Here is a 14,045-nt window from a genome sequence, read left to right on the forward strand (position 1 = left end):
TCACTAAAAACAGAAAATGGTGATGAAAATGTGTTTGGTTTGATTTCTGAAAACATTTTCAGTGAAAATGAAAACAGTAAACAACTAGAAAATGAAAACAAAAAATTTTCGTTTTCAGTATTTTCAGTTGAGAATAGAAACCTCATTCTGATTAAAATGAAATTGCGGTGACAATAAATGTAATTTTAAGCAAATCTAAAAATACAAAAAGATAATAAGTCAATATATCATAAATTTTCAATATTTTTATTTCATGAAAACAAAAAACAAGAAATCAAACCAAACATGTTTCCAGAATTCAAATTTTTTAAAAATAAAAACAGTTTTAAAAAAATAAAAACAGAAAATAAAAATATAAACCAAACACACCCTTATTATTTATCTTACTTATTATTTTGTTAACATATTTTGTCTCTGCCAAAGGAGTATAACATATAATCAAATCCTGAAGCGAAAAAAAAAAGAAGCTCGAGATCCGAGCAAGGATGGATGAAATGGAATACAAACACGACATGGATGGATGGATGGAACGATGGTCACTATTCAGATTAGAGGAAGCAGTAGTAGCCCCCACTCAACAGAGCTACAGATTCCCACACTATTTATCACTACATTTTTTATTTATAATCCTTTGTGTTTCACTTGTCTTATTTAAATAAGGTTATTGCAAGTCATAAAATTCTTAATACCTGTTTTTATTTTTTAAATATAGCTGTATTTCATTTTTCGTTGTCTTTGATTACTTGTTTTGGTTTTTCTGGCTTTGTTCTGTTTATTATTCGTGTCCATGACACATGATTTGAATTAGAAGATAGAATGATTATAAAGAAAAATAGGAAAACAGAAAATGAGGCGAAGATGGCTGTTAAAAAATGGAAAGTCAAAAATAAAAGAGAAGTTAATCGGTCTCCTAGGAAAATATTGTAGCACTGTTTTAAATTGTATCAAGCTATATTTTTTTTCCCTCAATTAAACATTCGTAATGTTTTTATTTGATAAAAAAACTTCAATTTTTTATGACTTGCACTTCTATCTTGAGAGTCGAGACACTGGGACATCCGTTACACCTGCTAAGAGTTGGTAAATGTAGTAATCTAATAGCCAAATTGAAGGAAGCCAATTAGACATGACAAGAGAACAAGTGGGTTTAGCTCTTTCCATCTCATCTCTGCTTTTTGCAGAGTGGGTTTGAGTGAAATTTATGAGAGGTGGGAATAAGAAAACTCAATCATGAGTTTGAATTTAATTGCAATATCTAAAATCGATTGATTAAAAAAAAAATCTAAGTTGCACATTTTGAATGAAGTAAAATTGAGAGATTGTTTGAATTAATAATATCTCTTATTCTTATTGAATTGAAATAATTGTCAACATGTTTATTGCCGGTGCGTGCAATTGCTGGAGCAGCGGTAGGTTGGATTAATATATAATGCTTATGACATCAAGGCACCAGCATGTTATTTTATTTCAAGAGAGAATAAAACCAACAATAACATGATTCGTTTGAAAAAAAAATGGAGATGCATACTTAGGGGATAGGTTCTATGAAGCACAGACTTTGAGTTTGACACGAATATCGGACAGTTACACAAAAACTTTAATACAATCATGATAAAATTAATGTTTCATGTGAGAGATACGTGTGATTTAGTGTGATTTAGTTAAGGATTAATAAATAAATAATTAATAATTAATGATTAAATTATAATTGGGTTAGGAGAAATTTTTAGAACTAATTGTATATGTGGAAAAGAAGAAAGAAAGATAAAATGAAGTGAAATCTTATTTCTCTCATTTTTTAAGGAAATCAAAATACATCGAACAAAAATATTAAAAAGATATAAGTTTTCTCATGAAGAAAGATACAAATCATTATCTATTATTTATTAATTATTTGTAAGAATTTTTAAGATCTTTATTATATTCTATAATTGATAATTTAACAAAATTCCTTAAAAATTTTTACATACCAATGAAATATAAAATATGAGTAATATATGATAAAATATTTAAATTGATGTTATATTTTTTCAGATTAATATTTTAGTGTATTAATGGTGATAATAGGGCACAGAAAAAGGGAGAAGAACGTTACTCATTCCTAGCCTATAAAGAAACCAATGGTTAACTTATAGCAGTAGCTAGCTAGGTAGCTAGTGAGCAGTAACATAGACAGTGGTCTTTGGGCATTACTGGGTAGATCACGTGACTCACGTAAAGTGGACATGGCAAGGTAAGGGATTGACAGAAGGGAGGGGAGAAAAGAAGCACGCAAGAATCATCGTTTTAACCCTCTGATCAAATCTGCCATAGTATCTCTTACGTACCCTGCTTTCTTCTTCTACATCGATTTCTTTTTACAATATAATAGACAAAAAGTAAAACTGTGTCTATAGATTCTGAAACTGAAACCATTTTTTGGTGATTTTGACATATGGCCAAATATCGTCCTTCACTTGGGCTCCACACACTTGTAACTAATACGTGGGAAGCAAAAACAATGCTCAATTCCACAGAATTATTGTTTTAGCAGTTCCACTTTAAAAAGCAGAAAGTGTTTCTTCACGGGTATTGTTGAACTTTGTTAACATGTCCATTATTAAATTCCCTACTGCTTTCCCATGTATATATAATGAAGTATTATAATCACATTTTTGGGTATATTCTACTTCTAGAATTGCATTATAAATAATAATTAATCCAACCAACCAAACAAACAATAGGCTAATAACAGACAATACACATCGATTAATATACACTGGTAGAATAAGTTTCAGAACAAAAATTAATTTTATAATCAATTTAAAAAGATAAAATTTATAAAGATATATTGAGGTTTCATTGAAAAATCAAATTATAATTAATTAAAATAAAACCAAACTAGCTACTAGATCTACAGTATTTCTCCGAAAAATAAGTATATATATCCTGTGCATTCTAGTCAACTCAAAGAATTCATTCTTATATGGTGGTTGAATACGTACAACTTCAGTATACACAAGTCAGGTAAAAAGTATGCTAAAGCAACGTGATATGGATTAATTTAATCGTTTATTGGAGCCAATTAAATACGTACAACATTATATTTCAATAACAGTTTACATAATATAAAGGTTTAATGTGGAAGTTTTTCAAACCTAATTTAATATGTGTTTGGATGAAGGTTGATAAAATTGATTTTAAATAAATTGATTTTAGTTAAATTTGATTTTGAAGTTATATGATTTATGTTTAGATGTTTTTATTATAAAATTAAGTTAGGGATAAAATTTAATATAAAATTTTATATTCAATATAAAAGTTATTCAAAGTTATTTAACCTTAAAATCAATTCTAAATTTTTTCTTTGATTTAAAATCAATAATGTGAAAGTGTATTTCAAAAAAATTCCTATATTGTTTTAATCGGGAAAATTCAGCATTTCAGCTCTGTGGATTGGAACCTCTCCTTTGGGCATGTCCTTCAATAAGCAAACCAATTTGCGGACTGGTTAGCCAAGAAGGGAGCCTCTTCTGATGATAATCTGATAACTGTTCATGATTGTCCTCCCCAGTTAAAGCATGCATGCAATGTTTGCTGATGCTTTTGGGATTTATGTCCTTGGAAATTAGTTTTTTCTCTGTTTTGTCCTATTTTCCTACTAATAAAAAAATATTCATAATCAATTTTGAATTCTAAATCAATTTTTTTATGGGAAACTAAACCGACTAAATTGTGAGTTTGTTGGTCATATGGGTTACAATTGCTAATGCATTTTTCCTAATAAATATAATAACAATTTTCCATGATATTAAAAGTCAAATTTGTTCTTTTTGTTAAGATTTGCCCAATAAAATGATTTTTTTTATCCTATTACTGATGGGAGAGGTGAATGTGGCTAGGTACACTACTTAAAAGTGGTGCATATGTAAAAAAACTCCCGCCCCCACCTCTATACACGAATATGTATTAGGTATGTACAGTACACAAACATGTACCAATACTCCTAGGGTGACAATTTTGGAGGCTATGAAATATCAATTATGATTATGTTAAGCAAGATATTTTAGTTTTTAATTTTTTTATTAGCTCAAAAGTTCATCTGATTTTTAGTATACAATTTTTTTAGTAATTTTTTAATAAATTTTAATATTTTTTGAAATATTACTTGAAATAACATTTTTTAAAAAACAAATTTCTAATTTCTAACTTTTTATATTTTTTTATCCTTAATATATTTATCAAATTTTTTACTTATCTTTTAAAATAAATCATAATTTTATTATTTTCCAGTCATTTTATACTTTTCGATTACTATAACATTTAATCTTATTAAATACTTATAATTTAATAAATTTTTAGTTTTCAACTTCTAACTAATTTTTCAGTTAGTTCTCCTGAACATATCCTGTATCACAACAAGAAAAATAAAATAAAAATAAGGACCACTTAAACTAAGTATCGGGTTGAACTTTGGCCAATTTAAACTTGATTAAACCATCACAAAAAGTTAATCAAATAAGTTTAATTATGAAGTTTTGTTTTAGAATGACTTGTTTGTTTCTGCAGTTCTCATATTGAAGGAAACAATTGCCCAAACAACCTTAACCCAAAAGCTAAGGATTGACCCAAATTTCTAAGTTAAAATGTCGACTAAAGTCAACACATATACAACCCAAATACAAGACCACCACAATGCACCCAAGTACAATTGAACACAACCATCTGGAGTAAATTGATAGTATTGTACTAAACAATAAAATAGTATTGCCCTTAAGATGCTTTGGGGGTCCATGTCAGACATTCAATCAATCTCAGATACTCTATAAATACAATCAACATATTGACACTGTTGGGTACACATTTATTATATTACTCTCAAATTACAAAATGATTAATGTTTAAGATTTTTCACATAAATTAAAAATAACAATAGATAGGTTATTTATTAAAATAATTTTAATAAAATATCTTTACTCTATAAATGTATTATTTGTAACTATCAAGTGATTAATGATTGTGATTGAAAAATTGATAGGTACGATACTCAAAATCATTATATTTACGTAATTTATCTGGAATAAATTTAAAATTAAAGTTTTAATATTTCATTGAAAACTGAAAATATCATTCAATGTAAACTTTTTTTCAATGTTCAAAATATCAATTATTTTGAAATGAAGAAAGTACTACCCTACCAAAATTACTGTTAAATTAAATGTTGAAGCTTCTTTACAAGTACTCAACTCATTTAGTTAAGTCAAAAGAGAATTCCACCACAAACTCACCTTAAACCTTGGTGAACACTAACCAAACTTTAGTCAAAATCAACCAAATCACAAGCAAAATTATCTTGAACGTCTTATACACGAGTATTATTGAATTCAATTAATTATAAAGAAATTGATAATAATTAATATTTTTATAAAATGCAAAATAAGAGAAAGAGACTAACAATCGTCAGTTCTCCAATAATACAAAATAAGAGATTTACAATCGTTAGTTCTCCTTCATTATTTTGTGTGGTGGTTGAGTTTGTGACGTTCTCAATTTGAGCACATTCTTTGAACAGTTCACGTACTAATTTGTTTCCTTAGGAACTCTTCTAAAACAAGCTTATCAAATAAAATTTCTATTAAAGAAATGTTTGTTTTAGTTTTGTCGTGCATATTATAATTAAAATATATTATTATACTCATTGCCCGAGTTGTGGTTGACAGTCGGAAAATTGGACAACTAAAACACTTAATCCAGTTTTCCCTGGTTATATTTAGAGCTAAGAAATTTCTGACATGCCCAAATAAGAACAACATCCAATCGATCCTATATTACTTATCATCTATATAAGTATACAAACTGTCTAGCTGTCATCACTTATCACGTGGCATCATCGACTGGGCAGTTTATACTATTTTTTTTTTATTGTTAATAAATTAAATATTTTATTCTACTATTTTTTTCTCTCATTCTTTCATTTACTAAAAAATTGTATATTGCACGGGTTTCAATGGTAGTTTAATTACAATTATATAAAAAAAAATAATAGAAAATCCTTTTAATAACATTTTACTAAAAACAAATCCTTTGTTCATATTTTTCTGTTGAATCACTTGCCTACGGCAAGAACACTAACCAGTTGAAGTCACTTTAGTGTATCCACGCCTGATTTTGTCATTTATTTGTAACGTGTTACACATGGAGTTATCATATTCTAATCACATCACGCTGGTTTTGTCTGGCAAACATTACATCACATATGGAGGCATATCGTATCATTTAAATTCCATTTATACCAAGGCGGAATGCACGTTCTTTGGTTTCACACCCAAGTTCTTGTTTTTTCACTAGTTTGTTACGGTCCAAAAGGTAAATAGGACAGAAACATCGTTGACCGTTGCTGTCCAACACCTCTCAATTGTGCATGTGAAAGCCTTATATGTAGCAGGGAGAAGGCGCGTTTTACGGGTGTTTGTTCTTGCATACGACAAACCCAATTGCTTTATCACAACTACTAATGAACTTGTAAGAATGTTCCTAGACAGATATGGACTTTGAGAGAGACAAAGTAACATGTGAAATGCACTGCACAAGCTGATCACTGAAGAGACTAGAGTAGGTGAAGGAGTGAGGACCACAGCTAAAGGAACGTCGGAATCAAGCATTCGTCAGCAATAACAATGGATTCAAATGAAAGTGATGCAACGATAAGGGGATTTTACAGTATAAGAATCATCACAGAGAGCGGGTCAACGTAACCCAAGTTTATAACCCAAAAAACCTTGCTTAATAATCACACTACAGTAATCCAAAACCATGATTGAACACGTGCATAAGTACAGCAAGAGAGACATCAATAATGTAAAATATGCTCGAGTTTTTGGTGTCATTCCATATGGTTCATTCCCATAGGCACGCTACAGATATTCCGACCAACAAGGCAACAAGTGCAGTATAGTAACATACATGTTAAACATATAAAATAAACATGTGCCGCAATCAAGTAGTATTTGAAGAATGAAGTCATTGAAACTACTTAAACGGTACATCAAGTACAAAAGAGCTCTAAGAACCACAATAAAATATCATGATTGTTATCCTTTATAACAAACTGTAAGTGGCATTCAGCATCAAGATTGCAGAGCCTTGCGTCCATTTACAACCCCGGTGAAATATGCTTGCATTCAAAGAAATGCAGATATTTGATAAAGGAATTGAAGGACAGCACAACAACGGATCGTGGAACCCAGATGTCCACACAAAGCTCAGGGATTACCATTGACACATAAAAGCACACTTCAAAGTTCTCAAGATTTGATGTTTTGAAGCTTTGCAGTATATAGCTTGGTGAGTTTTCTGTCATGATTGAGCATGGCACTAACACTCTCAACTACCAGAATGATCTGCCATATGAGAAGTACGAAGCATACATAAGTTTACAGGATGACAACGTTATGAATCATTTAATGTTGATAGAACTTGTCAACTTCATACCAATTGACTCAAGTTTTTAAGATAAATGCATTTTCAATGGCAATGAAGTACTCCACTAGAGTGAGATGAATTGGGGTGCTTAATATCTTAGTTGTGTCAAACAGGGAGATTGTGAACAGAATAAAACAAGACTCTTGGGATGCCAGTGGTGTAGCTAAGTCAGTTTTAATGTGCAGACATTATGGAAAGTGAAAACTGAAAAGGTTTTGTCAATACTTTACAACTCCCTTCCTATCCCCCCTCTCCCCATTCCCTACTACAAGGACCCTTGATTGTGTCCCAGACTGGCTGGGACCAGTGTTCATGAGCTTGCATCAGTCTTTGGCTCACAAAATAATACATGTACAAGAAAATACAAATAACTTCTGCCAGCATTATTTGCTAAATATTATCTTAAAATGAACGCGAATAAATTAAATGTGTCTCTGATCACGATAAAATGTGTGTGGTAGATGTAGATTGACAAGGACCTCCAATTGTATAATTTATTGGCTAGAAAGACTTGTGATGAAAAAAGATACAGCGACAATGGTTAACACAAAGAGGAAAGAAGCAAATATCAATGAGTAGAGATAATGCACCTGCAAGCACACATAAGCAATTGCAGTCGCAAAGTAAAAATTTGCATTTCCAGTACCCTGCCAATTTTATTACAGGTGAGCAACTGAGGATAACAACATAATAATCCATTTGAAACGGTAAAACACCACAAAATTCCGTACCCTCCATATCCATAGATTGTGCATCACAGGGCTAAGAAGTGAAACCCCAATATAGCCAGAAAACAGGAAGAATGAAAACTGCATATCTGAAAATCAAGGAAGTTGATTATTCATGAAGAGATTATTCTCAATATAAAAAAAGATCAATAAGAAAGAGAAGTAACCTTTGAGTTCATATGCAAACAACCCAAGTAAACCCAAATACAGAGCTGAATCACCAACCTAGTTAAAATGGAAAGAAAATCGTTACAGGGATCAATCAGATTGTGATACAATGCAAAATTCAGACAAAATAAACACATTATTGATGGACTTTTTATGTAGATAGATACATAGATGGATCAATCAGGTACCAATATGATGCAAATTCACACAAAATAAACACATCATTGATGGACTTTTTATGTTCTCAAATTTGCAACTCCATATTTACAACTAAATTGTTAGGCTTTTCCCTTCTAAGTGTGTATATGTGAATGTACAAAGTGTGTAACATACTTATTTGCATATTCTATTTTGGACAATGTAATCATTTGATATCATGCATTGACCATTTAACAGGATAACGACATCTCTTCTATTCTAAATTATAAAAAATATTTTCAGCAACACCCAGTGAGACCATCATCCTTAAATTCTAAGAGCTAATTTGAGACTAGGTAAAAAAATAGAAATTAATGAAAAAATATATAACTTACTGAAGGATAAGACTTCAACATAGAAGATATCACAATATATACAAAAGCTAGAAAGCACGGCCGATGATTAAGCCGTAAGGCTAATGGTGCTATCATCAATAGAATATTCCCATGAAATACTATCAGGAAGAAATTTCTGAAAAAATCAAAAACTTCTGCAAAGAAGTACCTGTATGCAAATATCATAAGAATGAAATAAGTTCCAAAGTTCATGGGAGGAATAAAACATTCAAGTGTACAGAAAAAGTGGATGTTTGCCTTATTATAGAACATACCACAAAACACCAATGTTTGGAGACAGATCTTGTATGGTAAGAATGAAGCCATAGGTTCTGCACAAACAACCTGGAAGTTTAGTTACAAGATGTTGAAAACTAATCATTCCCATGAAGCATGAAATTGTGACAGTTGGCATTTAACAGTTCTTGATAATGATATTAACAAAAGAGAATAAAAGAAAAATAGCAATGTAATTTTCATAATCACAATCAATGTTCTTCAACAGAGCACAGTACAGAAAAACCTACCTCTTTTGACACATGGTAAATGCATTAATTGTCATCACACTAAATACATCCAGAATCAATACGTGCCAGTGTACAACACTGATGTTGAAAAACATGCATAACGGGATAATAGAAGAAAAAATCATGCATAGTATACACTGTAACAGTAAACTGGGAAATGAATGATTTGACTACCCAAACTGCATATTGGTTTTTACTTTGAAGTTTCATGCTAACAGTAACTAATTACCAGCATTATATGAACAGATAACAGTAATGTGGACCTGAAATTTTCCAAATCTTAAGAGTCCACAAGGTAGCAGATGTTTTTATAAACTTCTAAATGACTCCGTAGTCCATAATGAACAGAAGTTACAGCAACCCAGTACTTCTGTAATTGCTTTGGAGTATTCGTAATGGTGTACAACTATTTTCACATGATATTCCATAGACTCTTTATTGACTCTTGAAAAAGCTCTCCCAGTCTTTACTCTTCACATGACTTGCTAACTAAAAACAATATTCTTCCAGCTACTATAATCACAAGCTTTCAGAATGACCATAAAGAAGCCTCTGGACACAATATATAAACAAATATGCAGCTATATTTCGGCACTTGCAAAATTTTCAGAAATGAATACCGGTAATAGTATTTAAACAAAACCTTTTGAACAACTCCTGTAGACCACCATACTGTTGGACATAAATGCCACAAAGGACCAAGACGTAGGATGACCACAGCAAAGCCCAGAACAAAAAAAGCACAACTGGCCTCCATGAGAATACATTTGCCACCTTTAGCTGATTTTTTGCTTCCTCTTCTGAACAACTATCACTTGGGATAGAATTGCCACCTTCAAGATTTTTTCTTTGACAGAATAATTTCCTAGGAGGAGCATCAGGACCATATCCCAATAGCAATATCACCTGGAAGAGAGGATAATGTATGTATTTACAGATTGATAAAATGTAAATTAAAGGAGTACAAACATTTGCAGATTATGTTGAAAATGCAATACAATGGGTTTGATCAACATCGTACTGGGATAATAAGGATTGCAGGGTACAGAGACAAGTGTGTAGCCATGACCCACCCAAAAGCTGCCAGTGGAGCTAGTCCTATTGCACATTAGTACAGTTTCAACATTAGACAAAATAATAGATGAAGATCTTAAGTACACAAATATAAAGTGATAGATATATTGAGTTCATGTTGTCTTAATCACTTAGTTACACAATTTCTTCATGAGTTCTCGGCAGCATTTCCAAAATCTAATCAGCTTGCTGAGTACAGCAATAGGAAACCACTCCATTAAAGTAGATATCAGATGGATGAAGACTTGTAAATTCAATGGCAATGATTACAAATTAAATACTGCCCATGCATGTTATAGAAAATATGAAAAGAGAAAGTTAAACATGATGGATATTGGATATCAAAATAAGATATCAGATGCAAGGCTCAAGTATATCACATAAACCAGAGGAATTCTTCTGAAACATAATCTGAAAATCAGCTAACTTAATGGCAAAAGGGATGTCAGACATCAAATTTGATAGAAAACACACAAGGAAAAAAAACTTGTTCCTTAAATTTGGCTAGGGTGTTCGGTCTTTAGTAAATTTCTCATGTACAGGCATTCAGCCTCCCTTTAGTAGTCATGTTTTATTGGTTACATCACTAAATCGAAAAAGAAAACATATTTCTTTTATTCAACACAACCTAAGACCAAAAAGTGTTTCCAAGTAAACAGAAAAAAAGTAGAAATAAAAACCATCCGAAAAATCCTTTATCAAAATCTTTTTTGTATAAATGCAATTCTTGCTAATAAGTGAGATTCCCACCGTCACTTCTCATCAGAACTTCCTCGAGAAAGAAAAACTGACTGTTCTTTTCAGCACACAAAACCAAGCATTTTTCATTTTTTCAATATTAGAGAGCAAATAAGTCTTAACCAAAAAAATCAACAAAAACCAATGAAGCATGATAGGTGTGAGTCAGTAGAATCAATGAAATATCTAAAAATTCAGAAATTAAATACCAAAGGTTATTAGCTGCTTACGTGAACATGCTCCATAAAGTGATAACACAACCATCAAGTTCTCAATTGCAGATGTGGATAGACCAACGCATGCAACTATTGTGAAAGGATTCCATAAGTATACAAGAGCAGCAAAATCTCCTGAAGGAAGAAACTCTGGAAAAATGAAGATACTATCAAAAGGGATGAAAACAAATTTGCCGAGTTCCAAAAAGATCCACAGCCTGAAGGGGCACTTTTAACATTAAAATATATGATCATCATTTACCCTGCAGAACAATAACTGCAAGTACCCTGTTTTTTTCTCAGCGACTCAATAAAAACACATTTTATTTTTCTGGAAAGAGTGCTAGATATAAAAGTAGCATGCTTTTTATTATCCAAACATGAGACTGACATGGTCTTCACCATCCATTTGTTCACAGACATGTAATTTTATCCACAAGTTTCAAGTCTATTGATAAAATTACAGATAAATCCTTTTTTGATAAATAAATATATTCAGACTCTGATGTTGAAACCTAAATAGTGAGTTCCATTTCGTATCCTTTTCTTCCCCTTTTAATACACTATCCTGGAAAAGGGAAGAAAAGCAAAGCCAAGAGTCTAAAAAGGGCACTCCTACTTCCATATCTAATTGTTAATGTAATCTCCATGCAAGTACCATGATATGATTATCTAATAATACAGCATGCACGAAATTATTAAAAAAAAACCTCTCTTGGAAGTCAGAATATATCTTTAACTGCAAAGGGTCTTCAAAGTTCAAACTTATACACTAATTTTATTTAAAAATTTAAAATAACAAATAAAAATTGGAGAAGCACACCCGACCATAATCATCGGAAATTTAAACAGAAGGGTCACACTTGTAGCAGATGCTAACAACCTGAATTCTCTGTCAAATTATGAAGGCCAAGGGATTGCAAACTTGAAATGTATGCCACCTTGAGTTTTTCACCAGCAGCACAAATAAGCATTGCACTGACCACATCTGCAATCACAAAAACCAAGCTATATCCAGAAATGAGTTGATTAATTACTGTTTAACTACTAAGTATGCAATATACACCAGGAGGAAAACAAGGGTGAAGAACTACATATACAAGATACAATGACAAACAGCATTACGAGTATAAATACTAACTATTGAGGAATGGAGATCACAGCAATTATGATTCACAGGCTATGGAAACAAACATGTTGGGCAATCTAAGGGGGATAAACACCGGGGAGATCTTCAGCAATAGGGCTAGAGCACACCAAATAAGTGAACTTGACACCACACTTCAACTCAAAACCTTAAGAATCAAGTTTATAGGTCTTTCCTTCGCTTATATGTTACTCAACTTTCTCATTTTTACCCAATGTTGGACTTCACCTCACAATTATACTCCAACAAGACATCTGAATAAATACTAATTATAAGTAAAAGGCAAAGAAAGTTACCTGCATAAAAGATGATCGGGTTGTCCTTCAATTCTGTAGCATCAACAACATATTCAAAGTCATTATAGCATAGGAATTTCAAAATCAGCATGTGGCTCCATTGAAATTAAGCAACGAAACAAAAAATGATACAATTGACAGCAGGTACCTTCTAACTGTGAGCGGGCCGAGAAGCGTCAATAACAAAGGGGAACCATGGTACATTGATCCTGGCAACAAGAACAAGAGCCTGAGATTCTACTACACACCACAAAACAATAACAGTAATCGACGGAATCAACGAATCTGAAAAGAAAAAGAAAAAAAGTGAAGTGAAAACCAGCATAGGGTGACAGCGATGACTGCTTCAGCCAGTAACCCTCGGCCACTGCGAAAAGAGAAGTTGAAGTTGAGCAGAAAGCATGCATATAAAATTGAATGTATAAAATTGAAGAAGAGCATACGACGACGGAGGCTGGTGAGGGGGGTGGAGACTTCGGGGCGAGAAGAGAGGTTGAGATTTTTGGGGAAGAAGAGGAGAATGAGCCTCAAAACGACGGAACCAAGAACCCAAGTCCAGAACCATTGCACCTTCTTCTTCATCATCGTCTTCAGATCGGAGCTGCTGCTTCGCTTGCCTCTGCCTCTGCCTCTGGGTTTTTCGGAAGAGGACCAAAACGAACTTCTATTGCGGTGGTTCTGCTTCTGTTTTTTTTTTTTTTTATCAGAGGTAAATCGTAAATTACAATCTTCCGAGGCCCATCTTGTTTATTCAATTCGGTTTTTTTTTTCCTGAGGTCAATTTGGTTATTTCCAAGTGTATTTACTATTTTTATATTATTTTAATTATTAAACGATATTAAATATTATATTATATATCAAAATATTAAATAATATACTATTGTTGCATGATCGTGGAAAATTTATTTCAATAATTTATATAAATGTTTCTATGTAATCAATTAGGCCATCCCAACTCAAAGGTGTTGGTTAATCCGAACCATATGCAAATTAGGCGCATGATGACATTTTTTTTTTACCTGACTTGGGTTTCAAACTGGGGTGAGCATATGTTGTTTCAAAGTTCAAAGAGTAGGAAACATTTAACTTTAAAATAATTCATTTAATAATATTTAATTGACTCTGCTTAAAAAATTGTCAATTCAAACTAAATTAATA

The 14,045-nt window shown here is 31.9% G+C and overlaps 1 protein-coding gene across 1 annotated transcript; it reads right to left on the reverse strand.

The window, feature by feature from the left end:
- Window positions 1-6,833: 6,833 nt before the first annotated feature.
- On the reverse strand, window positions 6,834-13,611 carry LOC100777192 (phosphatidylinositol glycan anchor biosynthesis class U protein). Its single transcript, XM_003550828.5, has 14 exons — window positions 13,331-13,611; window positions 13,207-13,254; window positions 13,036-13,096; window positions 12,888-12,920; window positions 12,328-12,452; window positions 11,460-11,594; window positions 10,439-10,515; window positions 10,061-10,323; window positions 9,166-9,222; window positions 8,891-9,059; window positions 8,357-8,414; window positions 8,193-8,278; window positions 8,052-8,108; window positions 6,834-7,379 (listed from the first exon to the last, which is right to left on the reverse strand). The coding sequence occupies exons 1-14, from the start codon at window positions 13,470-13,472 to the stop codon at window positions 7,284-7,286; spliced, it is 1,407 nt and encodes a 468-aa protein (XP_003550876.1). The 5' UTR covers window positions 13,473-13,611; the 3' UTR covers window positions 6,834-7,283.
- Between the last annotated feature and the right edge of the window lie 434 nt (window positions 13,612-14,045).

This window comes from Glycine max, chromosome 17, assembly GCF_000004515.6.
Source record: "Glycine max cultivar Williams 82 chromosome 17, Glycine_max_v4.0, whole genome shotgun sequence".
In the NCBI taxonomy this organism is placed as follows: Eukaryota; Viridiplantae; Streptophyta; class Magnoliopsida; order Fabales; family Fabaceae; genus Glycine; species Glycine max.